A 27,565-nucleotide genomic window follows, 5' to 3' on the forward strand; every position below is an offset into this window, starting at 1 on the left:
TTCTACGTGGCACTGCAGGTAGTGTGCTGTCAGAGACACGTCAGCGTGAGACTGGAGTCTGGTTTCCGATTTTGATTTGCCGTGGGATCTAGCCAGCTGCTGTATGGGGCACATGCCCAGGCACTGCATTGCGCAAACACCGCGAGCACGCGAAAGGAAGCTGATAACGGTCACTGAATTACAACTGTGCCGTTTCGCTGAGACCTGTCTCTTATATCTACCGATAAGGATAATTCGTTGACCAATATCCTGTTTTTATTTCCTTTTTATATTAATGCCTGTCGTATCGTATGTCTGCTGGTGTCTGAAAAAAAAAAATAACGACGTCCAAGACGTTTAATCAGCGGTGTAACTAATGTGATTCGTTGTCGTACAGAATGATAAAAATTGCAATGTTATTTTTATTCGTAAAATTTATTTACAGTTAATTAGCCGAATTCAGTTGATGCTCGGCTGTGGAATATCGCTGTGTAAATAGGACGGCGGCTCTCTGCCGCGCGGTCAGCGGACAGCAGCTGCTACTGCAGGGTGACGGTGTGGTTGGTTGCCATGTCCAGGTTGGGCCGCACCGTCAGCACGTCCTCCACGAAACTCCAGTCTTCGAAGGCCTCTCCATCCACCAGCACGGCTGTTGGCTGGTGCTGGCCGTAGAACAGCACCGTCTCCAGCACCGGCTGGTGCATCAGGTCCGTCCTCGGCTGCAGCACGTCCATGTGCAGCTCGCCGCTCTCCAGCCAGAACTGGCTCCGGTAGAAGTCTCCCAAATAGGGCGCCAGGCGCGACTCGCCGTCGTCCCAGTAGAGCTCGCCGGCGGCCGTGTCGCCGAACACGGAGAGGTTGAAGGGGTTCCGCCGCGCCGCCGCCGTCGTCGTCTCGTTTCTCTGCCAGGGCAGGATAGTCCCGGCGCGGGCGTACACCGGGATCATCTCGTCCATGCCCACGTGGTACTGGAAGGTGGTGGTGATGTCGCCGCTGTAGGCCAGCTTGCCGTCTCGCAAGTCCCACCACTTGCCGGCCGGTAACGTGACGTTGACGGACGTCATGCTGGTCTCGTCCAGGATCGGCGCCACCATGACGCCGTCGCCCCACAGGAACTGGGTGTCGACGCCGCGCAGCGCCGGGTCCGTGGGGAACTGGAAGGCCAGCGATCGTACTACTGGCTCTCCAAACGCCCTGGCTCGCCAGAAGAGTGTGTAGAGGTAGGGCAGCAGACGGTAGCGAAGACCGAGCGCGTCGCGCGCCGCGGCCGCCACCGACGGCCACACGGCCGGGTCCTGGGCGGGCGTCCCGATCGTGTTGTGGTTGCGACTGAAGGGATAGAACGCGCCGAGCTGCGTCCAGCGCAGGCACAGCTCCTCGGTCGAAGCGCCGTTGAAGCCGCAGATGTCTGCGCCGACGTACGGGATGCCGAACATGTTGAACTCGAGCATGCCGACGACGGAGCGTTTCATGTCCTTCCAGCGGGCGGTGTTGTCGCCCAGCCAGTGGCCGGTCCACATACCGGAGCCGGGGAAGGTGGACCTGCCGACCAGCAGGCCACGACGTCCCTCCAGCAGCATGTCCATGGCCAGCCGCGTGGCCGACGCCTCAGCGTAGCCGAACAGGTTGTGCACGTCGTAGTGCAGGAACGGGTGCGTGTCGTTGCCCTGGACAGTGCTCATGCAGATGGTGTGATCCGACAGACGCTTGCTCTCGTTGCTCGGGTCGCGTACCCAGCGGGTTGGATATGGCGGACTGTCCCACTTCGTGTCTGGGCACTTGAGACTCCACGGCGGCAGGTCATCGGGCCAGTTGAACGGCTTCTCCAGGTTAGTTCCGAACGACGACGGCTCGTTCATGTCAATCCAAAAGCCGTCGGCGCCGCCGGAAATCTCCCGGAAGCGTCGCATCTCGTCCACCCACCAGTTCACCGTCTCGACCTTCAGGAAGTCCGGGAACAGGGTCTTGCTCTCTGGCCACACGTAGCCCACGACGTAATCGCGACAGCCCTCGCACTGGTCATCGGGCACCAGGCTGGCGTTCATCCACTTGATGAAGACGTCGCTCTGGACTCCGCGGTCGGCCGACGGGTAGCCGCCGTCGAACTCTGCCGCGATGGCCGGGTCGTAGATGTAGACGAAGCGCACCTCTTCCTGCTCCCGCAGCTCCTGTACGTAGGCGGGCAGGTCGCTGAAGTTGCGCGGATCGATGGTGAAGTCGCGCCGCACGTTCATGTAGTCGATGTCCGAGTACTGGATATCCTGCGGGATCTGGGCGGCCTTCATGCGCTCGCGCACGGCGCGGATGTCGTCCGTGCTCGTGTAGCCGTAGCGGCACAGCTGGAAGCCGAGGCCCCAGTAGGGCGGCATCACGGGCCGGCCGATCGTCAGGTAGTACTGGCGCAGCACCTCCAGCGGCGAGTCGCCGAAGAAGAAGCACATGTCCAGGATGCCGCCCGTGGTGCGGAACGTCAGTGCCGTGCTGCCGTCCTCCAGCCGGAACAGACGGTACTCCATCGCGTTGCTGTTGAGGAAGAGCACGCCGAAGCTGTGACCGAAGTCGTCCTCGATGGCGGTGAAGAACGGATGCGTGCCGTACAGGTTCTCGACTCCATCACCGGGCGGCCGGTCGAGTGCGAACACCGGCCACGTCTCGCCGACGTCCAGATCGTGTCGGAAGCTGTCGTGGTTGTTCTCGCCGAAGCCGTACACATCGCTCCCAGCCAGTACAAACGTGGCCTCGATGAACTGGTCGCTGTAGACGAACTGGGGCAGCATGCGCAGCACCTCAGCTCCGCTGTGCTGCACGCTGAGCTCGAACTCGCCGTCGGTGGACAGCGACATGTCGTAGACGGGGTAGTTGGGATCGGTCGGCAGCGGCGGTACGTCCAGCGGCACCGGCACCTCGTACCGGTCGGCGTTGGCGTCTCGGAACTGACGGCAGGGATGGGAGAGGGCGTCAGCTGAGGGGAGGAATTGTGGGTGGAGATGGGAGAGAAAGAGAAAGAGACGGAGAGAGGGGAAGAGAGAAGGAGAGAGAGCGAGAGAGAGAGAGAAAGAGAGAGAGGAGAGAGAAGAGAGGGTGAGATGGGTAAAGAAGATGGATACACACGGCTCAAACAAGAAGTCAGTGCATTGAGGGTTCATTCATTCGACCTACCTGCCTCTAGCTTTTATGCCTGGATTTCTAAAGAAGACAAACAAATCATTTGTTAACACTAACAGGAACACTTAGAGCTCGGCGTCACCCAACATCCAAACCAGACATCATCGCCGTGCCGACCGGCCGCGCTCACCGAGACTCCCAGTCGATGATCGTCGTACTCGACGGCCAGCACGTGCAGCCGGTCGACGTCCCCGCCGAACACGGTAGCCTCCGGTCTCCGGCGCTCCAGATAGGCCTCATAGCCGGTGTGGATCACTAGCGGCGGCCCGTCCAGCTGGTAGCCTATGTCCTCTGCGAGCAGACAGCGGTCTCCGGACCAGAGACAGGCCGAGTACAGCGCGCAGGTTTCCTCACTGGCCGTGTCCGGGCCGCCCGGGAGAGGACAGTCCAGATCCGCCGCCCCCGCCAGCGCGGCGGTGCAGACGAGCAGCACCCAGCTGAACTTCATTGTGTGCGCGACTGACGCGCTGCTGACGGCTGGCTGAGTTTAAGATGTGGGGGCGCGGCCGAGGCGGGGCTCAGATAGCCTGGGAGGGGGACCAGCTGGTTCGGTGGCGGCTCGAAGCGCGTCGATAGGCGTTATCACAAGTGTATTCGCGGCCATTGGGGCGACGTAAGAAAAGAAGAAAACAACCGACCCCAAGAACTTTAAATTATCAGTTAGCATGCATCTTTTCCTTGATCTGTAGAGAATTTACCATTAACCCGCGCCCCAGTGGCGGTCTCGGCCAACTTCGCCCTAGTGAGGGGGGGGGCATATGTTACCACCCACCTCTAACTCAAAAACTAAGAGGGCTAGAAAGACGCGGTAAAAAGCAGTCGATAGCTCTCAATACGTACGTTTGAAAGTATTTCGGTCATTTTTCACCTTAGAGCAAAATTGGGGTCACCAGAGGTCATCAAAGGTCAAAATTTGCCAATTGTCATTATACTTTTCAGAAAACATGCCGCTATCTCAGGAACTATCGTAGCTAGAAAAACGCATGGAAAAGCAATCGATAGCTTTTGAACTCTTCTTTTGAAAAGGTCATTATCAATATTGTCCTCAGGTCAACGGTTTAGCCTCCAGAAGGCAAAAACTCCAAAAATAGCTGTTTTTACGAGAAGTGTTTTTCGACAATAACTTTCGACTACAAAATTCCACGACATTTCTATTGCCAGAATCGTGTTCCCCTCACCGAGACGCGTCGAATGAACTATAATTTGACCTTGAAAGGTCAACTTAAAAATTTGACCTCAGGTCAAGGTCATGACCTGACCGGAAAAGGTCATGTTGCATATCAGTCGATGCGTCTCAACAAGACAAACACAATGAGACCATCCCCAGCGTTCTATCTCTTTTCAATCGCGAGTTATTGGCAAAAAACTGTTTGTAGCCTCAAATGACCTCTGATGACCTTTCTAGAGGCTATCAGCAAAAATGACACCTTGGTCATCACGAGTGGACTAAATCATTGTGATTCTGAAATATTTGGACTGTTCCTATGCGTACACACGGATCTAGAGGCATTTTCATTTTTCTCCATTGACTTGTAATGGAAAGGTCATGCCACTGACCTGACCTTAGGTCACGGATATAAAAAAATCCGAGATATACAAATTGTAGGCTCCCATAACAGCATGCAATCCACCAAGTTTAAAACCTTTCTGACAAACACTGCAGGCTGGACATGATTGCAAACTTTTTTTAAGGCTTGGTCAGTTAACTTGACCTGGTGACCTGACCTGACATGACCTGGGGTCAAAAATTTCACACATTGTCCAAAATTGATGTACCAAAAGCTACCCCAAGCGGCGCGGCGCTACGCGCCGCGGTTTTTTATTCACACGCGAAAAACGCGACAGGGTGGTAACATATGCCCCCCCCCACTGGGGCGAAGGTTAATTGCTAGAGAAAATTGCATTTAAAATCTTCCATCTATGTTTTTTTTCATCGTTTGCACAATATGTTCTTTTATTAAGCTAAAAACACTAATTAGAAATAGTTCCCGCATCATCAAGAACAATAGGGAAGGCTTGAAGTGAATACAATAATCTAAACGGTGTTGTAATCTATGTGAAAACACTTCTAAAATTGCCTGTAGAAATATTGAAGGCAAAAGTTCAACTTTTTCACAAGACGGATGTCTATAAACCAGGGATGCGGAGCCGTGGAAATTTCAGACGGCTCCGGCTCCGGCTCCGGCTCCGGAGAAAAAAATCGGCTCCGGCTCCGGCTCCGACTCCGGGTGAAATGTCATGGCGGCTCCGGCTCCGGCTTCTACTCAGTACATCCCCTATGCGATCAATTAAATACGGGTGGAAGAAAAAAGGCGATGGGATTGGTACACGTTGCTTCTGTATTTGTTTAACAAGGCTATTTTTAATACCACATTATTTTACGCCTTGTACTGTCAAACCGAACTAGGTAAATAATTGTTTCCTCTTAAGAAAAGGAGCCGGAGTCGCCCCCTTTTTTGACGGCTCCGGCTCCGGCTCCGGCTCCGGGCTATATTGTTTCACGGCTCCGGCTCCGGCTCCGGCTCCGGGCAAAATATGCCGGCTCCGGCGGCTCCGGCTCCGGCTCCGACTCCGGCTCCGCATCCCTGCTATAAACCTATTCAACGTGTGACAACTCAGCCGGTATTTCGTCGCCTACAGCCCAGCTTTCCCTAGTGACCGATAGAGGCGCTGCTATCGATGTCCGCCCGTGCCGCCTAACGTGCTACCGAGGCACGTGCCTTGTAGTTGTGATGAGGAAGCATTCTCTCACCACTGCCCATGGCCGTAGCCTAACGTTCTCACCAGAGATTATGTAATGTGGGAAATGTGATCACGTGAGGAGGGATATTCTTCTGAATTGGAACCTGCTTATACCGAATGTCATGGCCTTCTCTACTCCACGTTTGTTGATAGATTATTTCATTGACTGGGTCTGCTGACGAGGAATCATCTGCTGTTTACTATTTCTATTGCCGGATATGAGAGACAGGGCAGTTGCGTTGCCTTATGTAGGTAGGTACGGCTAGATTTGTTGATGGTAATAAGATTTAAACGAGGATTGATGTTTATTTTGTCATCTTCCCACATAAACATGGCAAGGACATATTTCATGGAAAAGAGTGCATTGCATTTTTTGTAACATGTGTAGGTAATCGAAAAGTGGCCGAAATAAGCGCATGACGATACAATTAAATATTAATAACGTTTGTTGTCCAGATGGAAACAACTTGTGGCCATTTGGAAGCTGACCACTTGGCCCCGTCCACTTTGCCCCGTGCATGCCGTCCGAGACAAAAATATTCCAGCTCAGCTATTAGCGGGTAAAAGTAATAAAATTGGTGGAAGACGTGTACGATAACCACGCATTGCATGAACAAGAACGATTAAATAAAATTTCAAACGGTTATGGAACAAAATATGTAACACTAAAAAAAAAAACGCAAAAATAGTAGCCTGGTAATAAATACTTTTCCGTATTATATCACAGAACAATGGCGACGGGCCGGAAACTCCGGTGTGGCTCATTTGAACGACCGAGAAGAGAAGAGAAGAGAATTGGTAACCAATAACTGGAGTTGACTTGAGAAGGACTAAAATACGGGGTGGCCACTTTGCTTCAGTCTTCCCTACATCCGAACGGTGAGCCATACAGCATATTACGAATGTAACTAAAGCTGCCGGGATGCCGCCACCTGTGTGCTTCGATAACAGCGCGGCGTGTCTCGGTGTCCCGGGGATACTGCCAGGTGGAACGGGCGCTGAATGGCTTCCCGAGGCGACCCAGCAGATAGAGAGATGATGAAAGAGCCAACGAAGTTTTTTAGACTTGGGCGACGTTATTCTGTACAATTGATCAATCGTCGTCGTGGCTTTGCAGCCTGGTCCGTCTATGTGGGCCGTAGGGCTAACGACACATCTATATCACGACATAAGCTGGGGCATAAACTTCTCTCGACATGCGGCTATGATGCCACCCAGCTGTAGCTCGGTTCCTAGACCACATAGAGGCAAGCGATAAGCAGCTTGCGAATAGAAGTTATCAATAGGCATTAAAAGAAATTTACCTGGCGGCTGGCATACACTCGTTTCATACCCTACATCCTGTCACTCATTCACGGAAGCTTTCAAAATAATCGCTTAGATGGTGTAGCAAGGGCAAATATGCAGGCATTGTTTATGGAGTGCAAAGGTCACTTTTACTGTGACCTGTTGCCTTTGTCTGGTTGAAGTTACCTAGAGTTCACATTTTAGCATGTGCGAAAAAGACGCATGATACGGGATTCAAAAACTTAAACTGCGCGTATAGGTGCCTCCGTTCATATCTATTCTCGCAAAGGGTAGGGGCCGGTGCGCCCATTACCTACAGCTTCCTTCGGGTACCACTCTGTCGGTACCCAGTAAAAAAACGAGTTATTTCCTTCACGAGGTTACACCGTATATTGATGAAAGACATCCATATTTACAAAGCTTGCGATTTATGTTGGTCTTACACCGGGTATAGAGCCGGACCAATGCATTCGTTTCCAGAGGAAACTTAATTCTCGAGCTACCCTACTTCGTAAACAACAGAGGAAGGTCGCTGCCAAACAAACGTTTAATTGCATTGCGCCGCATTGCTAGTTAAATGTAGTGTGTAAAAACATCAAATATTATGTGATTTTAGCTTGTCCTGGACAGATTGCTAACACGGTTGCTTTAGCATTGTTTTTCGACCAAACCTGTCGGTCACGTTCGGTACATAGGCATTACAATTCCAACGGCAGTCGTAGCCGGCACGGCAAAACATAACGATCGGCCTGTATTACAGAAAAAAAGCAAATAAGATGTTGTCCCGTCTATGAACAGCGATTACGTTAAACCGGCAGCAGAACGCGTGCAACATGTGAGATCATATCACCCGGGCTTAGATCTTCCGACAGTACCGATCAACGATAGCACACATCATCGGAGTCTCGGTCATCAATTGCTGACCGTCGCAGCTCCGCCGACCTTCCGAGGGATCACCTCATTTCTGACCAACACACAACCAGCGACGCCAAATCATCAGCATTCTCACTTTCCAGACGCGTTATCAGTGGGTGCAGGTTGACTAGAGACACTCAACAGTCAGCAACCAACTACCTTCAACCATCAAGGACCACGCGATTTTGCAGACCGTTATCCGCGAACCGCAGCGTCCAAGCCAGTCTGCTCGGCTCCACCTTTTCACCTCTTTCTTCTTTTGTCTTTGGCGTGAAGCTGTGCCGCTATTCTACGTCAGTCACAAGTGCGATCAGTTCTAATTGGATCACTCATTGCCGACGGGCCGACGCTGAGAGGTCCGTCAGAGCTTGTGGACGATATGCCACCGTCTCAGCTCACCCTATGTCTCTGTGAGCTCCACTCAGCCCTCAGCTCCATCGACTCTCGGCTCCCTCAGCTCTCAGCTCCATTGGCTCTCTGCCCTCAGCTCTCAGCTCCAGCTCTCCGCTCCATCAGCTCACATTTGCTCAGCTCCCAGCTCACCCAGTGCTGAGCACCAGCTCTCAGCGTACCCGTCCAGCCAGCAGCAGCAGCACCTGCAGCAGACAGCCGGGCGGGGAGACTCCCAGAGCCCGAACGCAGGCACGCAACACCAGCAGGGGGAGGCGGCCCAGGCTCGGCCGGTGACCGCCGTTCGACATCACTGGCGTGACCTCGGGTGATTCAGGCAGACGTTAGGTGACCTCAACTGACCTGGAGCAACTGACGTAGATGACCTCAGGTGAGCTTGTGTGACCCCGGTGGACGTATATGACCTTAGGTGACCTCGGCTGACCGCTGCAGACGCGGATGACCTTTGGTGACCTTGGCTAACCCGGAGCCTACATAGATGACCTCAGGTGACCAGGGAGGTAACTGATGACCTCGAAGCGGACTTTGACTGATCACTTGACGGAGAAGACTGTCCGGCGTCCTTCCTCAGATGCCGTCCATCTCACTGCCGTGATATTGGCTGCCCCCTGCCACGTCTACTGTGATGTGGCTGTCCATGCCGCTTTTCTCCTTCTCCGTCGACGTTGGTTACGGTTTCCATGGAAACGCCTCACAGAAGGCATCCCAGACACGACGTGAACATGCAGAACAGGCCGAGCACGTATCGCAGCATGGTGGCGGCTGCTTCACTCCAGCTGCCCTCAAGGAAGTCAGAGTTGACGGTCGTCCGGTGCAGAGAGCTGTAATAGCTGGGATTCACCCACAATAGCGGTGGTTCTGGCGAAATCCTTCAGACGGAGCCCAGTCGATCCAAGGATGAGTTCCGACAGGTAGATCTTGCACTGAGCACTGAGAGCTTGTTGACCGATGTCTCAGCTGTGAGGTCTCGGAGAGTTTCGAACCTCAGCTGATGATCTCGTCGGCTCTCTGTACCTCAACTTCAGGACTCTGGTAGCTGACTGAGGTGACTTCTGACGACCGACCGGAGCTGACTGAAGCTGACTGCGGCCACATCCAGAGCTGACTAAGCCGACCCTCCTCCGAGACCGTCTCTCTCCCGACTGCCGTCAGCGCGCGGTGCTGGCAGAGGTGCCGACCCGCCGGCCGGGAGGTCTCAGCGGGAGGCACCTGCCGCACCTCCCGCCGACCGGGACTCCAGGAGCCGGGCTGGCCCAATTCACCCCGCACGGTCACCGGGTTTAGCCCAATCTCTTGGGAGGTGACCTCCCAGGCCGCTGCGGCGGTGGTGGCCGGCACAAGTATTTTGGGCTCTGTGGTCTCGCTGGGGGAGGCGGTGACGGCGAACTTTAAACAGCGCGGGAGGCGAAGCCGGCGGAACTTTAAACTGTCCGGGAGGCCGGCAGCAGGCCGGCTGCCAGTGAATGAACGGGGCTGGGCGCACAGTGCACAAAGGCCACTTTGTTCCATGCTGTATAGGGATTAAAATTACGTGTATTTCATTATTATTGTCGTCTTTTTTACGGCACAATTATGTCTTTGGCAATGCACGCGTTCGTTCAAGCATTACAATGACGATAAACTCGAATTTTCGCTAGCGTTATCTGGAATGTCAATTTTAAATGAATTTAAGTTAATTGAAAGTGTGCACATACAATGGTTTGCCGTTAGGTATGTGCAATGTGCATAGAAGTGGCCGGAAAGGTGACCTGAGCGGACCAAACGTTTTCGTACCTAAGCATCACGATTTACCATCAGTTACATTTATATATTTTTTCCAAATTATGATATAGCGATAATTACAGCCGAATATTAGGGATTATTTAGGCATTAAACACGAGCTTGATATAAATGCAAGCCTAAATGCAAGCTTGAGGTAGGTAGATAAACAACACTGTGCATAGTGTTAATGCTACCAACTATTATTTATGGTCGCAAATTTTTTGCCTTCAAAATTCATCGATCAATCGAGTATCGTGTCTATATTACAGGGATATCTCCCTCAGCTCCCAGGCCTTACAGCACCTAGATGAACGACATTCAGGTGTTTGAAGTGATTGTGTTTTATACGAAGAAGGCCCAGTTTCGTTTTCTCTCATTGCCTCTTTCTCATTTACCTATAGTAAAATTTGCCGCGAAATTCACCCGATCGTTATGAGCCAGCGATATCGAAAACCTGAAATGCCTTGGCTTAGGTTTCAACACCTTACCACCCTAATTATTCGCTGAAAATTTAAAAGGTTTACAAGCAATCTTTTGGTCGGTGTAACGTCAGCACTTATTTGATGGGGCCTGACCTTGCCCTGGTGACCTGACTTCCCAGGACCTCGCGTGCTAAAACTTTGTAACAGGTGCATTAGCGGACCACGTCATCGGCCGATCCCGTTGTCTTCCCACGTTATATTGTCAGCGATAGATTGGTCAGTACTCAGTGGTCACTGGTGGCGCTTGAAATATGAGGAACCGGAGTCAGAATCGTTATCGCCGATGCATTTTGTCCCGACCCAGTTTTCCAGTGCACGAGCGCACGGGAACCGTCTGTTTTTTTTTACGGCATACCATTCATGTTTTCTGGTGATGTTTATGATGGTGGCTTTGCTAGACCTTAGCGTGCAGAGGCTCCGAATTCGGGTATCGATGTTCAACGATTGGCTTCATAATCCACCACTAGCATTACGCAGACAAACCTATGTCTGAAAGTGTTCTATTTCAACTTGGACAGTATTGCTGAGTTGGCAATGAAGTGCTCGCCATAAGCCACTACTCATAGTTTGTGTTCACATTACAAGGCACATACGTTCCTTCTGTACGGCGGCAAGAACATTTATCATATCACAGCATGTGATAAGGCCTACATGATTCCATCCCATTATCCACTTCATTCATCATATATCCCTTTTGTGAATGCCACACCAGACGCAAATACCAAATTGATACAAAAATTGTACTTGGAAAACATTGACACTGATATTTACATAGCGAGCTGACGTGGGCGGCGGCGCGGCGCGGGCTACACGCCCGTCTGGGTGTCACTGGCGATCAGCTGGCGGCGCTTCCACACCGTCGGCGACGCGCTCTCGGACTTTTTCAGTTCGTACACGTTGGCAGTGACGCTGCGGCCGGCCGGCCGGCGCGTCCGCCGCGGCGGCGCCTCGGCCTCGGCGGCTCGGCGGCGCACGCGCGGCTCGGCCGGCGGCGACTCGGCGGCGGCGGCCGTCTGAGGGCGCACGCGCCGCACCGGCGCCGGCGCCGCCACCACCGTGTGCTGCGAGATGTTGGGCGACGTCCGCGAGCGAGCCATCTCTCCGCCGCCGCCCGAGGGTAGCACGAGCTGACCGAGCGTCACGTGATCGGCGGGCTGCGGCCGGACTCGGCGGCGCGGCGCGGCCGCCGGCGGGCCGCCCTCCGAGCCCACCGAGCCGGTGCTGTCGGCGGACGGCGAGCGCACCACATTCAGCTGTGGCCGCGCCGGTTCACCCCCAGCCGTAATGACGAACCCTCGCTCTCCGACCTGGCCGGAGACGGAGCGCGCCAGCGGCTGGATGCTCAGCGATCCAGTGATGGGCTGCTCGGAGCAGTGGGAGTCGGAGCTGCTGGACCGGTGCCGCTGCCGGCTGTCGAGCACTGGCGCCGAGTCGCGCTCCGTCAGGAACACGTCGTCCAGGCCGGACACAGTCTGACACTCCTCGATGTAGGGGATGTCGTCGCCCGCACCCGTGGAGCTGAGCGCGCCCGTCGACGCCGGCGCCGGGATCGTCAGACTGGCCGTGATGACGCCGCTGACGTCCAGCTCGGGCGAGCTGAGCCGGCGCTCGCAGCGGCCGGTCAGCTGCGGCGCCGGCGCGGCCACCGTCTGGTCGGAGCTGCTGCGCTGGCGGGGCGTCGGTCGCATCAGCAGCGGCCGGTCCGCCGCCTGCAGACTGCCGCGCCGGCCGCGCGGCTCCGAGCCGGAGTCGGACGCTTGTGAGGAGGATTTGTCGCGGCGCCGGAACCAGCGCGAGGTGGCCGGCCGCTCCTCGGAGCTGCGCTGCTCCTCGGAGGCCTGCCGAGTGGAGCTGGACGAGCGCACCCTCCGCCGGAACCAGCCCCCGCCTCCGCCTCCCCCGCCTCCGGCCAGGTCCTCCCTCGACCCGGACTTGTCCCGACGCCGACTGCGCTCCCGACCCGAGTCAGCCTCCTGGCGCCGCCTGGCGGCAGAGAGCGGAACGAGCGTCAACACAGTCTGACGCGCTGGCGCTGCAGTGGAGCTCAAAGGCTGAGGGAACGGGCTGATTTTGTTTGTTTTTGTTTGTTTTGTTGGACTAGGCCCTTTCGGTCTGGCGAGACCATTTCAGGGCTGGAAGGATGATAGGAATTAGGGGAGACATTGGTCTGGGCGAGCACCCTGGTGAGTCGCCGGGGCTGAGCCCACCCGAAAGGACAGGCCGACCAGCCCCCCAAGCACTCACCGCACCCGGCTACGGGCGTGCTCTTACGGGCAATACCGCATGGGATAAAGTTGCCTGTCCAGCCCGGAGCAGGGGAAAGAGGCGTGGAGGAGAAAGATCTGTCTGTCCTGAGGATGAAAAACAGGGAACGGAGGAGCGGGCTGAAGTGGAACGTGATCGAAAGTGACTTCCAGAAGATCAGACAAGGCAGGCACTCAGTTTGGTTGCGAACAGCATGATAGGGTGTAATCGCTCAGTAAATTCGCCCCTTATACTTGGTCATTTAGGCATTAAATCTAATCAACCTTCGAAAAAACTTCTGACCCGTTCCACGTCACTTCCACGCTCACTGCTCTCTCGACACGTCCCCAAACCGTTTCGGAGTACCTATACGGTGATAGAAGAGCACTGACCTAAATCTGCGAGATCTTTCCGCGGTGGGTTTGCTGACAGTGGGTTCTTGAGGCGCTGGTTCTCGTTTTCTTCTTCTCAGCTCGTCGCCGCCGTCCCGCGTCCTGATGGTAGTCGAAACGTTTTTCAACCGTTTTAACTAGAGATTCTCCGTCAAGACGCTTTCCCATTTCAAATGACATATGCTAATAAACTATGAAAAGTATTGCTAGATTTAGCGTTCGAATGTGCCGCCTAATGAAATAGATGCAACGAAATAGCTCGATGCGGCATAATTTATAACTAAATATCATCATCTTTTAGTTTTACTTAATGGTTCAGTAAACAAACTGCAAATGCAACACCCTTGCCGTATGCGTTTTACTTAATTCGTCCTCACACTATTCGCTTGGTTAATTCGTAATTCGAGCAATTACACTGGCGGATCCAGACTTGCGTTTTGGGGGGGGCCAACTCCTGCAAGTAACCAAACCTAGGGTACCCCCAAATCCTGTTTTCTCATCGGATTTAGGCCACTTATTTTTTCGTCACAGCCCTGAAACGATAATTTTTTTTTTTTAAACTAAAAATAAAAAAATAGAAATGGTAGCCCACCCAACCCGAGCCTAAATATTACTTTGAAAACACTTCAAATTGCTTTTGTCGACCAATTAGCCCGCTCCGGGTCGGTGCGTGGCGCAGCCTTCGCGGGCTGGGAGGTGTCGGTTGAACCCCCTGCCGTTCGGCTAGAGCTCGCGGAAAAAAACAGGCGTGTTGCCCGTGAGTGACGAGACGAAGCCGATGATACCCGATTTTAAGGTCCTTGGTCATTGGTTGACCTTCCAGGGCGGTGTTTCACGGTCGTGCTGACAGCCGCTGACAGCGCATTCCGCGAGCTAAGGTCAGCCTTCGGTAGTGTTGTGGGTATAGGCTTGTTGATGTCTCCATTGAAACCAAAAGTGCCATCAGCGCTGGCAGCGGCTGGCAGCGTGCCGTGAAACACCGCCCAGGTCAGGTCACAGACCCAAAAGACGGGAAAATCAGGACCTGTCAGAACCTCCTAAAGTAAGGCTGTAATACTTTTTTTGTGCTGATCACAAATTTCATGTTAGTTTGGATCATAGATAATGTCTTCATGCGTTTAGACCATGTCGGGGCAGGTCAGGTCAGATCAACCAGTGGGAGTACTTATGGGCGTCCGTATAGCAGGTGTCCACTACCACTGGCAGCTACGTAACATGATACGAAGGCATCAAAACTACTTCGTAAATGTTCAAATGGCTGCAAAATGCTAAATTCAAAATCAGCTAAACGAAACTATCCTAGAAACATGTTAAACTCGGAAAAGTGCACCGAGGTCATCAAAGGTCAATGACCTGACTTGACCGTAAGGTGACATTGGCATCCGCCCTAATGCGTGGGAGCAACATCATATCACATGTTTGAGCGTTTTAAACCACGAAAAGACTATAAAAGCGCGGATAATGTGAGCCGACATACGCCGAATCGCTATTCCGGCCAAACATGGCCTCCAACATGGCCAAACAGTCTCGAGAAATAGGCCACAAGTCAAAGTTCACTTGGGTCAGGGTCATGAAATTTTCAGACTTTGTCACCATGAGGGTACTAAAGTTTCGTCGCGATCGGCTTCATGATACCTTACACGATAACTTCACACGTCGATCGAGAGTTAAAGCATGGATGAAGGAGAACCAGGGGATGAAGGTTCTTTCATCCATGGTTAAAGTGTGCAATAAGAACTTCTTGGGTGAAGACAAGACCAACACTTTTATCAAGCTCACAGATTTTTAATGATACGGTATTGTCTCTCTACCTACTACGCCTTTCTCACATTCATTTTTCTTAAATGTTTTTGGGGACAAAAAATATATGTTGTTCCCCTTTCAGGCTTGGGGGCATGACCCCGTGGCCCCCCTGGATCCGCTAGGCCGAAACTAACTAGGTCGTTTTCAAACGGTCTGATATTTCAGGTCATAGTTTGAAAACGGCCGGTGTTTTCAGGTAGTTTCATATGGCCTGACTGGGCCAGGCCGTTTGCAAACGGACCGAATTTTCATACGGCCTGTAACATCTATTCAGATTTCGACATCTGTCGTAGCATCAAATGCTGATGTGGCGCACTCAAAAGCCGGAATTGGTCCTTGGATGCCGTAAGGACCCTTTTAAGAAATAAGTGACCCGACTGACCCTTAGAGATTGGCCTGAGCTGTGACCGAAATAAGTCTTTTACCGTTTCGCAGGCAGGGACAAAAAGGTCCCTCATATGCTTCTTGTACAATTACGAAACAAAACAAGTTTTTTTTTTCAACGAAAACTCAGTGAGTTTTCCTAAAAAATTTATTGCGCATATTCCGTGAATGAAAAGCTGCCGGGTCATGTCAGGTCAGGCTGCCACAGCAAGTTTGTTAACTTGACAGCTCAATCGATATTTATGCAATAAGACCTTCTCGGGTGACGATAAGACATGACGACACTTTATGAAGGAAGCTAGTAAACCCGGTAGTTTCTCCATAGGCGCGGGAACCGGGGGGAGGGGGCAGTGGTGGCAGCTTGCCCCCCCCCCCCCCCCAACTCTGGGGCCGTGCGGGCGGTGCCCCCACAACTTTCAGACAGAATACCGCTCCTTTTTGCAAATGTTTTTTTTTTTGTTGTTGAAAAAGCCAAGGGATGAAAAATAAGTGGCCTAAAACCGGCGAGAAAACTATATTTGGGGGATCCTAGGTTGATCTCTATCATGGTGTGACCTCCCCCCCCCCCCCGTCTAAAAGTAGTTCCCGCGCCCCTGGGTTTCTCTACGCTATTGAATCACGCTGCTGATTCCAGTAAGTATCTACTACACAACCTTCTCACATTAATTTTTCTTCGAGCGTTTTGGGGGGCCAAAAGATATGTTGGCCCCCTCTTTCAGGCTTTTTGGGCCCATGGCCCCGGTGGCCCCCTTGAATCCGCCAGTGGGGGCGGTGCCCCCACAACTTTCAAACGGAATACCGTCCTTTTTTGCAACTGTTTCTTTTTTTGTTGAAAAAGCCAAGGGATGAAAAATAAGTGGCCTAAAACCGGTGAGAAAACTAGATTTGGGGGGACCCTAGGTTGATCTCTATTATGGTGTGCTCCCCCAGTCTGAAAGTAGTTCCCGCGCCCCTGACTTTCTCTACGCTATTGAATCACGCTGCTGATTCTAGTAGGTATCTACTACGCAACCTTCTCACATTAATTTTTCTCCAAGCGTTTTGGGGGGGGGCCAAAAGATATGTTGGCCCCCCCTTTCAGGCTTTTGGGGGGGGCCATGGCCCCGGTGGCCCCCCCCCTGGATCCGCCAGTGAGCAATTATCAGTGCAGCGTTAGTATTTATTTATTTATGATAAAATCATTTATCGGCAAATAAATCGGCGCTGCATTTAAACGGTACCAGTTCTGTGACTGGTGCAGCTCCAGAGAGTTGGCTGTTATACTGACCGTTCCCGATCGGTGGCGGTCGCCGGCTGCGAGCCGCCCTCACTGCACTCGAACACCGAGCTGCTCGTGTCCAGCTCCAGGTCGACCCTGTCGCAGGCCAGGCCACCGGGGTCAGACACAGGTGAACAGATACCGTCAGGGTCACACACACCGGCTGGGAGAGACGGGGTCATTTGAAGGGCAGAGGCCAATCTAAAGTCACACGGTTCCGGATGCTCTGCAAATAACTGGAAAGAAACTTCAGAAAAAAGATCCAAGTGTATGAAAAAGACGTTCTGTGTGGAAACACTGGTTCAGGACTTCGATTTCCGTGTAATCATAAATAAAACTATGCGATCTAGAGGATTCCAGTCTTCGAGAAAGATAAAGGTGTACAGCGATCACTAGAAAAGAGCTAGTGAAAATGGCGGAGGACTTTATACTGGTGTTCAAATGGTAAAAAGAAGCTTTTAACACATTCAAGACACATTGAAAAGTTATCGAACGACGAACCAGCATAGAACAAGTAATAGAAAAGTTCAAGCTTTGGAGACAATATAGAAGGATTTTGTGCTGGCAGTAAGCAGTTCGAATGCTTATTTGACGTCTTGCTATCATGTAAGTGATTTTTTTTCGTGTGGCACCTTGCGGTAATGCTGCTGAAAATCATTCAATGTGATGATGTTGTTGTTGTTGTTGTTTGCTCGATTTTATTGAATATTTTCGCATATATAAACATAAGGCAGTCTGGGATCGGTGCAAAAGCTGTTCAGCTTATTTCATGGCACCTCTCCCTCACACACTCTGGCTCGTTCACACATCATTCACGACAAAAAAAAAACATCGGGTGCAACACAAATAATGACAAATTGAAGTTTTAATAATCGAATTAAAAGAAAAATACAATGAAAAATTAAATACACCTAAAAAGTATAAAATAATCGTTGGTATCAACTAAGTTACGTATAAAGCATGAGTAACTAAAGTAATGCTGCCGCCTCTGAGGTAGTTTACTGGCGATGTCCGCAAGGAAGGGCCGCTGTCACCGCCGCACGGCCACGCCGCCGCCAGCCGCCGCCGAATTCCTGATGGTGAGGGATTTTTCAATGTAGCTCTGGAAGCACTCGGCGACGCGCCGACCGTCCTCTGCGCTGAGGGATTTGCCGTGGAAGAGGATGTCAAATTTTTGTTCTGATGGAAGGTGTGTGAAGTTTTCAATTGTTTCGGAGAGATCGGTAAATAAATTATCTCTCAACGACTGGTACAGTGGACAGTATAGAACGAAGTGTTGGACATTTTCGGTACGGAAGCCACATGTACAACAGCACGATTCTGATTTTTGAATTTGATATAGGTATGCATTTAGCGGTAAAGTTGCGGTTCTAATTTGTGTATGAAGCATATTTCTAAATTTACTGCCAAATGAGTAGTATGCAGGGGGAGAAGGGCAGCCCCACAGTTCGACGATGCCATTTACAAAGGTTGAAAGGCAGGGTTGTTGTCGGATTGAAGTTGGAAGTTGGTTCCATTTCCTGACGGTGCTTGGTATGAATGATCTTTGGAATGATGTTGTGTTATTTGCAGGGAGAGTTCGGGCGTTGGCGTTTCTTGTGTTTCGTTCTGTGTCTGTGATACGTGTTTGAGGTATGATTGTTTTGATGTACTCGGGTTGTGTGTCTGGACGATGCATTATTTTGTGGAATAGGATTAATTTGTGTTGTTCTCGTCTTGCTTTCAGTGTTCCCCATCCTGTTTCTAGTCTCAGTTTGGCAGTAGAAGTCCGGAAAGGTGTACCTGTCATCAGTCTTGCAACTCTATTTTGAAATTTGTCAAGTCGAAATTGGTCGTGTGTTGTCAAGAGTCCGTCAAAAGCTACGTCCGCATAATCGTGAAATGGTCGAATGTAAGTGGTGTATAGGCTGTTTATTGTTGATCGCGTCAAATGTTTTGCTAGTGGACATATTGGACTTAGCGCCTTGTTCATTTTTTTAAGTATGGTGTTAGTGTGCTCGTGAAACCGAAGATCTTTAGAAAACATTAATCCCAGGTGCTTATGGCTGTCTGACACAGATATACGTTGACCGCCGAAAGTGAGGATGGGAGGACTTATTCCAGTTTTACGGGTGAAAAATTGTTGAGTAGTTTTTGTTGGATTGAAGGAAATTGCCCATTGAGTTCCATAGTCGTAAATTGCGTCCAGGTCTCGTTGTAATGATTGTCGAACTAAATCAGCGTTTTGTTTACTTTGTGGTGCGTATAAAGATGTGTCGTCAGCGTACAAGAGAATGTCGTTAGTCACTTTCGTTGTCAGTCCGTTCAAGTACATTAAAGCAAGAAGAGGTCCGAGCACTGATCCTTGTGGGCAGCCGGATTCAATGTTTTTTGTCGAAGAAAAGTCATTGCCAATACGTACTCTTTGTCTTCTGTCTGAAAGATACGATTCTAGCCAGGAAAGGAGAACGCCAGATATGTGAAATTCGTGTTTGCATTTAAAGAGAAGTCCTTTGTGCCAAATTTTGTCAAAGTACTTTGAAATGTCAAGAAAGATTGCTGTTACGTCGCGTCCCTCGTCTAAATTTTTATATATGTTGTGTGTCAGGTACGTTAACTGAATTTCGGCGCTGTGGTGCGGACGGTATCCGCTTTGTTTGTCCGAAAGAAGACTGTGTTCTGTGAGGTGATCATAAATTGAAGAGAACACAATTTTTTCAAGAATTTTCGACAGACAAGGAAGGAGACTTATTGGCCGGTATTGTTTGGCGTCAGATGGAGAGCCATTTTTCTTAAAGATAGGTGTAACTGTTGCTTCCTTCCACATAGTTGGAAATGTTCCGGATCTTAAGGATTTGTTGAACAGTAAAGTGAGTGGTTTAACTATTAGTATGGCTGTCATTTTTATAATTTGTGTGGGAAGTTTGTCAGGACCAGTAGATTTGTTCACGTTGAGGGTGTTAAGAATTTTGAGTACTTGATTTTCTGTGACAGTTATTTGTTCTAAAGCTGGTGGCGTCTCAATGTCGTGGTTTCGATCGTCGTTCTGTGTTGGAGTGAGAGTCAGTCCGGTCGTGTCTGTTGTCGCTTGTGAAACAAAATAGTCGTTCATTAGGTTTGCCTTTTGCGTGTTGTCTGTGATAGCTTCATTGCGCTCATTTTCTAAGGGTGGGATGGCGTCGTGCTGTTTGCGGCCAATTAGTGTTTTCAGCGTTTTGTGATATTTGTATGGGTCGTGCCTGTATTCCAGTAATTTGTCGACGTGTCTTTGTAAGTATGCGTCTTTAAGTCTTTTGTTGAGTGCCGTTGTCTTGTTTCTTTGGTCTCGCCATTTTGACCAGTCGTGTGTCGTCTGTTTTTGTTTTGCTATTTGGAATAGTCTATCGCGTTTGCGCACGTTCCTTTTCAACTCGGTCGTCATCCACGTCTTATCGTTGAGTCGTCTTTTAATTATTTTCTTCGGAATACAGTCCGCCGCTGCGTTCAAGATCGTCTGAGTGAACTTCTCTGTAGCGTCATGTATGTTTTCTTGGTCGATGAAATTCCAGTCGGTCTGCATTAGTATGTTTGTTAGTTTGTTAATATCTGTACGACTGTAGTCCCAGATAAGCGTTTCTTGAGTTCTTGGAAAAGACGTTTTTTCTATGTTGAGAGTGACAAAAATGGGAAAATGATCAATATGTGAGAATGAGGAGAGTGTACCCGTTTCTGTTATCGTTTGTATGTTGTTAGTTATAACCAGGTCACGTAGGTTGGAAGTCGTATCTGTCATTCTTGTCGGTGTATTGATAAGCTGTGTTAGGTTTAAAGTATCGATTGCGTCTTTCAGTCGTCTGTCAAAAAGTGTTACTCCGCTGTGAGGGTCGGCACTGTCAAGGTAAATGTTACCTGCGTTAAAATCGCCCATTACAATTATTGTAGCGTTAGGGATTTGTTGTGCTGATGTTATGCTGTTTGTTAGATTGTTAATAAATGTCTCTATTCGGTCATTACTGGGGTTTGGAGGCAAGTAAAGGGCACATGTCAGTATTAGTTCTCCGTTAATTTTTGTCTTTGTCCAGACCCACTCCTCCTCTGGGCTGTCAAGTTCGAGGTACCTACATGTTGAAGTATGATTTCTTGCGTAAATTGCCACTCCTCCTCCGTGGCGAGTGCGGTGCTTTGTAAATGGTGAGTGGAAGTCTGGAATTTTGAAAAGGCTTTCGTGCACTGTTTCATCTAGTTTTGTCTCGGAAAGCGCCAAAATGTCTAAGTTTTGTTCTTCGACAAATGATATCAGCTCATCTAGTCGCCCGGCGGCTGTGATACTATTTATATTAACATGACAGATTTTAAAAAGATTTTGTGTTGGTCCTGGATTAGATTCGATGCCGCTCATTAATAAAAGCGTTTCAATGTCGTTGTGCATACTGGTAAAGCGAAATGATTTGTAGAATGTTCCTGCGTTAAACTTCTGTGATCGAGAACAGACTGACGGGTCGTGTGGCGTTGGTTCTTTTCTTCGTGCCACGGAATGTCGGTGTTGTGAATGGTTATAGAGGAATTTGGAGGGGCCGTGGTGCTGAGGTGCTTGTTTGGATTTAAGTGTAGCTTGCCTGGAGGTAAAGGTTGGTGTAAGGATGGAAGGAAGTGGAGCAAAAAAGGATGAACCAATACCATCGCCGAACAGCGGGACGCCCGCTCCCCCGCCGCCAATGAGTGTTGCCGGTGTAGTCGAAGTGAGGTGAGTAGCAGAGGACGGCCGGGGCGCCGACCGAGCGCCTCCAGGCTGGTTATGGCCGTGAGAGACTCCGGCGGTTCGGCGGCGGCGGCCGGCCGGCGGCAGCGACGCAGCCTGAGGACGAGACAAGACCGCCAGCAGCAACGGTGATGAAACTAGGAGACAGCGAGCGCAGGTGGTAAGTTAAGCACATACTAAATCAGGCACTATAGCAAAGCAACGAAACAAAAATTGATAAACACAGACATCAAACATTCGATACAATCTTTCTGATTTGGTCTGCGGAGATGCACCTAGCCAAATGACATAAGTAAGACAAGAAAACAATGTGACTAGTTGCGATTGGACATTGGTGTGGACTAGAGATGCCACAAATTTGCAATTTCATTACCCGCCCCGCCCCGCAGCTACCCCTTGCCCAACCACAACTACCCGCAAGCTGCTTTTAGCTGAGCCGAACCCGCAAAAAAACCCGCAATTTTAAAAACCTGCTATTGCAAGAAAAAAATACAGCTGGGTCAATGCTAGAGCTATATAAACCTTACTTGCTTGATTGTTGTGCAGAAAAAGACAGCCAAACAAATAGTAAGGACTTGAAATTGCTATGCTAAGTCCTCAGGAAGTGCACACTGGATAGTGGACAATGAATAATGCATCAATACATTTGAAATTCCTTTCTGAAAAGAGTTCAGTAAAATCTTTCTCTCACCTTACCCTTCAGCATTGGCTGAGGATCAAAATTTCACTCTGGCTCCCTCTCAATGTTAGGCTTCTTTGTTATCAAAATGAATGTTGATATAAAAAGATATGCGATTTCCAGTTAAAAATAAATAGTAACACGGTGAATAATGAGTATCCAGTCGATCTACACATACAGCAAATGCAAAATCCCAGCAAAAACCAACTAACCACCAATGAAACCACGCATTTCTGGAAACATGCGTCAGAAGCGTCACCAACAGCTGATTGCAAGGAATGTTACAGCGAAATTATTGCGGCCGTAGTTAGTGCGAAATTGTTGCGAAAACACCGTTGTATAATGCATTTTCATGTGCCATTCTGATAAAATTATTTTACACAACAGGTAAGTTTTACAATTCAGAGGTTAATCACCGGTTAAGAAATGAAGAGAGTAGACAGTAAATACTAAACTAAATGTAATAATTTTATAGATGGTCTTGCTTGGTAATGCCCTCCGGCTGGTCCTCTCTCGGCATACAAATGATAAGGACGTAAAAAGACAAAAGAAATAAATGCGACCAGCTACGTGGTTTCTGCTATTTTGAGGTATTCAAAAACCAAGAAAGAAAAATTGATTGTAAAATTATTGCGTCATCAATGACAGCTTTCCTTCGCCTCAGAGACCAAAATTGACGCAGTCAAATGCCAATCCTTGTTAGAATGTCGGAAGTGCGCCAGTATTGTATTGCTTTATGTTTGGGCCGTATGCCAGTCAATATTTTGATTTTTTGTAAGGGTAAGTGGTGTGTTATTTTCGTAATACCTATAGGGTGGAACAGAACATAGAGTAGGATAGGTACCTAGAATCAATGAATTTGCATCAAATTTTGTTTAGCTGATAGCTCTTTTTTATGCCGACCAGACGCAAATAAAGTAACATGTGGCATTTGCTCTGATTTTTAACATCTCATTTAAGTCTGGGTTCTTCCATAATGTATATCTAGTGCACACTGCACATAGACTTCAGTTCAGCTTCCTATAAGTTTCCTTTCAGGTTCTTCTATGTTTTATGGAATGCTTTCATCAGCATTTATTTATGCTTTGTAGTTTGTTTCTTGTACCCTGGTTTGGTCATTGCTAGGCTGTGGATGCTATTGCTGGTTGTTTTCAGTTTTGCATTTGAAATGTGCTTCCTTGATATATTTTTATATTTGGTTCTGTTTAAAAAGTTGTTTTGATGAATATTGTATTGTTAACCTGAGCAAATGCACTTGGCATTGTGTTTTGCATCTAAAAAAAATCAAAAATAAAATAAAATTTATAGGCTCTTAAGTCTGACCGCCAAATACCCGCCACACGACAAGTTTTGCTTCTCGAACCCGCCAAAAACCCTGCGGGTTTTGAAAACCCGCAGAAAGCGGGTTCGCGGGTTCAAAAGTGGCATCTCTAGTGTGGACACTGTTTATCCCGGAACGTTCCCACCCATCCCTCCCAGCTCCAGTCCCATCGCCCTCCCGCCCCCACCCCGTCTCTCTCAGACGCGAGCGCTCTAGTTCTCCCCGCTCTGTCGGTCGGGCCGCACACGAGAGAGGGAACCAATCTATGTGTGTACCTATTGATAATATGCTCCTGGGCCCCGCCGATTTTTCTGTGGCTGATGACTATCCATCGAGCCACGGTGACTATCATCGAGCCATGAGAACGCAGTGGTTAGACTGCGCCGCCTTACACCGCTGCGATGCGGTACAGCCTACCTACCAGGCAGCTCCGGCGAGGCACCTCCCATTAGACGCGTTTACATAGAGTTTGTTGCAAGCTTATATCTCCGTCCGTGATATTGCAAAAGATGCCAATGGTGCTTAACAATTTACAAAATGATCCCCTCTAAATATTTGAAGACCACTGCATCGAAATTATCGCCAAATAAACGAGCTAGAGCCTCGTCAAAAATGCTATGTAAACGCGACTATTGTTCGTCGGTAAGGGTACACGGATGATATGGAGTTTTACTTACATTTTCATGGTGTTTATCATTGGTAAGTACGTCGGAAAAGGGTACATAAGCGACATACATATGCATCGCGTGATCGGAAACTCTTAGAATTTCGTCTTATTCACAATGTTATAAGATTAGAAAAGGATTGCACTAAGCTGGGCATAAAACAAATTATATCTCTGTATCTCCCCAGCGTTCAATGCAACCTTGACGAGCTACCTCCTTCGCAAGCAGCAACTTTATGCTAAAAAATAAGCCTGATATGCTTTTTCATATTCCTTTTCGTAAGAATTTCAATATGGGAGTGCTCGAATTAGCGTGCGTGAATAAATGAAGAGAACAAGAGAGGCGACAGTTTCAGCAAAGAACGATAGTAAACAAGTAAATGGGTTAGAACTAACTTACAACAAAATAAGGTAGGACGTCGATGCGTGGGGAAGTTGGGGGAGCGGTATATCATGGGGCTGGGAGGGGGAGGGGGAGGGGTCACGACACGCACGGCATGCTGTTGTTAGCTCACGTTGTCAGTGGTCGGCGGGCACATTCACAGGTGTCAGTGGTCGCTAGGCGAGCCGCGCTTATCTACAAAAAAACGGAAACGGACCAGCGTCAGTCAACGTGCGTGCTAAACGTGGCCGGGCCGGGAAGTGACGTCACAGGGGCACTCGTTAAATGTCGTCAATGGGTGCTGTTTAGCGAATCCAATATTGTACATCTTAACCCTATTAGTGGCAGGGGGGGGGGGGGTGTTTTTATCCACCCCTCAGGTTTTTCGGGAATATCTCCGAAACCGCTGAAGCTACGATGCTGAAATTTTCTGACTTTTCCTAAAACTAAATTGGGCACATTCCCTGAAAATTTCAAGTTCATAACTTTACCAGGGGCGGCTCCAGAGCACTGGGAATTGGGGGGTCCTATTCGTGAAGCGAGTCATTTGGGCGAAGATCACGATTCTGCACCAGTTTTACGAACAGTGAATGAAAGGTATCATGTGATAACATATACAAAGTTATTGTGCATCCTCTTTTGACACGTTTTTGCTATAATAGGCGGATCCAGGCGTCCAAAAAGGGGGGTTATTTTTTACCTCCCAACATAGGTGCCCTGACACCGCCTATGCATGACCAATACAATTTTAGTCGTTCTCTCATAAGAAAATTGTAACATAACAAGACCATTGCCACCCTTTTTGGAAACAGTACCAACAAAAACCTTATTTACTATACTTTTTGTGTACCCCCAATCTCAATGATCTGTATCCGCCTATGATTTTTGAAAATGCATATTTTTAGGATCCATGTGAATTCCTGGTTCATTCTCTATCGATCGGCAAAAGTTGCGTTAAGATTGGTTCAGAAACCTGGCCGTGATAAACAGTCTAAAATGTATCTGCAATTTGCCCGTTTTTACCCCCCTCTACCCCCCTATTGACATTTTTTAATTTTTTTTTTGAAATGTAGATCTCGTTGAGCCAAATCGAATGCCGTTTGAATTTTGAAAATCGGCCGGTTAGATCTCGAGATATCAAGGGGGGGGGGGGTCGTAAACAGCCCCCCCCCCCTGCCACTAATATGGGGTAGCCAGGAGCCTGCCACTAATAGGGTTAAATGCAATTAAGTTTGTTGCGACCATGTATTACTATAGGTAGGTATATGCTATGCTATTTATTTATTTACATTTTATTTTAACCAAATGACTATAAGCATCAGCCAAAGCTTGTTTGAAACATTTTGTGTTAGTTACGTTGAGTGTTTAAAGAAGTGTATGTTTGAAACAAAACATGCTTCGATTTTTCCATTTTCGAATCGGAAATTGTTTCATAAACAAAATCCAGATAGGTGTAAGAATGTGTAACAGAGATTGAGAATATTTATATGATACGTTCACGATAATGTGTTGTAAAAACTGGAAATGATAGTGATCTTTTTTTAGAGGATAACGTCAGAAACAAACAACAAAACAAGCGAAGACATAGATGATATAATTGTTAGGATGTAATGAAACATTGTGTACGAGCAATAGATGCAGTTAGTGTTCAAACACAGTCACAAGGTTTCGCAGTTTTTCTATAAGGACTTGACAAAACACATAAGAAACAAGGCTTGACGGGAAAAAACTGACGTTAGTCCAGGTCGGATCCGGGTCCCGACCGGATGAGGTCAGATCCAGGTCAGGTCAGGTCAGGTGCGGACCGGATCAGGTTAGGTCAGATCAGGCTGGGTCAGCTGCTGATCTGCACTCACAGATCCGGGACTAGTGAACCGCCCTGGTCAGGACCGGGTCAGGTCAGGTCAGCTGCCGTAGTGCACTCACTCATCCGGGACTTGTGAACCGCCCTGGTCAGGACCGGGTTAGGTCAGGTCAGCTCAGGGTCAGGTCAGGTCAGCTGCCGTAGTGCACTCACTCGTCTCCGGGACTGGTCAGCCGCCGCCGCAGCAGGACGTCCAGCGCCTCGGGCTGCTTGTCCATCAACAGCTGATAAGCCTCGTGCAGCAGCTCGGCCGACACCTGAGGTCAGCAGGTCACATATAGGTAGTCATAGGGGGCCAAGGGTCACGTTGGTGACGGATCGTTAGTGACTTTCATAAGGGCGGCGAAATTAAACTGTTCTGCTGATTGCCAGAACTCAGAAGCGTCAGGAGACTCGATACTGCCGACATGGAATGGCTCGAATTCAAAGAAATTAATTGATGGACTAAAACCTTAGGTATGCCAGTGAAACAGTTACCAAGCAATAGCAATTGTTTAGCTGTCACCCTTCTGACTAAATCATATTCTGGCTAATCTGTCAGCCCACTGTCAATTTCTCACGAGTTCCGAGATATCCTTGGCAGTAAATACCGTCTACCTTGCAGTTGGCTGAGAGGAGACAGACACAACAAAGCTATATCTGATACATTTCTCGGTAAGACGGCACCTGAACAAGACAAACAAACATCTCTTTGTGTTTCATCGTCGTAAATCGCCGACGCCATTTACTCCGTAAAATAGCACCGGTCCTTTCCTAGGAAAGCCGTTTTAGCGGTCCGCCGGCGCCGGCCTTGTATCCTCCGTCCCCGCCCCAGCAGCGTCATGTCGCCGTACCCAATGACGTCATAACGACGTCCGTCAGCGGCGGCCATTAATCCCGCCGAACTCGTGACCCGACGACCGCCAGTTAACGTACCGACAAAAAATCACCATCAATTATCACACCCCGGGGCTCATATTTCATTATTTATATGGAAAACTAGTTTTACCAACATAATGACTCAGCGTATCAAAAAAGTGTGCCGTAAAATCAATGAAGAATGATAACCTTGCCTTTGTGACTATTGACGCTCTGTAGTCTACTGTTATACAATTTTTGGATAAGTTTCATCAATT

General features: G+C 49.3%; 2 protein-coding genes across 2 annotated transcripts in view; both read right to left on the reverse strand.

The window, feature by feature from the left end:
- Positions 1-395: 395 nt before the first annotated feature.
- Positions 396-3,638, reverse strand: LOC122366811 (sucrase-isomaltase, intestinal-like). Its single transcript, XM_043339428.1, has 2 exons — positions 3,275-3,638; positions 396-2,912 (listed from the first exon to the last, which is right to left on the reverse strand). Exons 1-2 carry the CDS (start codon positions 3,590-3,592, stop codon positions 519-521), a joined length of 2,712 nt encoding a protein of 903 aa, XP_043195363.1. The 5' UTR covers positions 3,593-3,638; the 3' UTR covers positions 396-518.
- A 7,826-nt stretch (positions 3,639-11,464) lies between these two features.
- The window catches only part of LOC122367034, a 51,359-nt gene continuing 35,258 nt past the window's right edge, over positions 11,465-27,565 (reverse strand). The window contains exons 8-11 of the mRNA XM_043339804.1: positions 26,604-26,707; positions 16,833-16,919; positions 13,379-13,480; positions 11,465-12,725 (exon numbers count right to left, since the gene is read on the reverse strand). Of these exons, the coding sequence (XP_043195739.1) occupies positions 11,549-12,725; positions 13,379-13,480; positions 16,833-16,919; positions 26,604-26,707 (1,470 nt within the window). The 3' untranslated portion in view covers positions 11,465-11,548. The remainder of the gene's footprint in view (positions 12,726-13,378; positions 13,481-16,832; positions 16,920-26,603; positions 26,708-27,565) is intronic.

This window comes from Amphibalanus amphitrite, unplaced genomic scaffold (assembly GCF_019059575.1).
Source record: "Amphibalanus amphitrite isolate SeventyFive unplaced genomic scaffold, NRLGWU_Aamphi_draft 000030F_arrow, whole genome shotgun sequence".
Taxonomy (NCBI): Eukaryota; Metazoa; Arthropoda; class Thecostraca; order Balanomorpha; family Balanidae; genus Amphibalanus; species Amphibalanus amphitrite.

Excerpts from the sequence above, each read along its gene's own strand:
- LOC122366811 (XM_043339428.1), bottom strand. The coding sequence starts at position 3,592 with ATGAAGTTCAGCTGGGTGCTGCTCGTCTGCACCGCCGCGCTGGCGGGG. Across the intron at positions 2,913-3,274 it reads ATCATCGACTGGGAGTCTCG|TTCCGAGACGCCAACGCCGA; the intron begins GTGAGCGCGGCC and ends CCCTGCCGTCAG.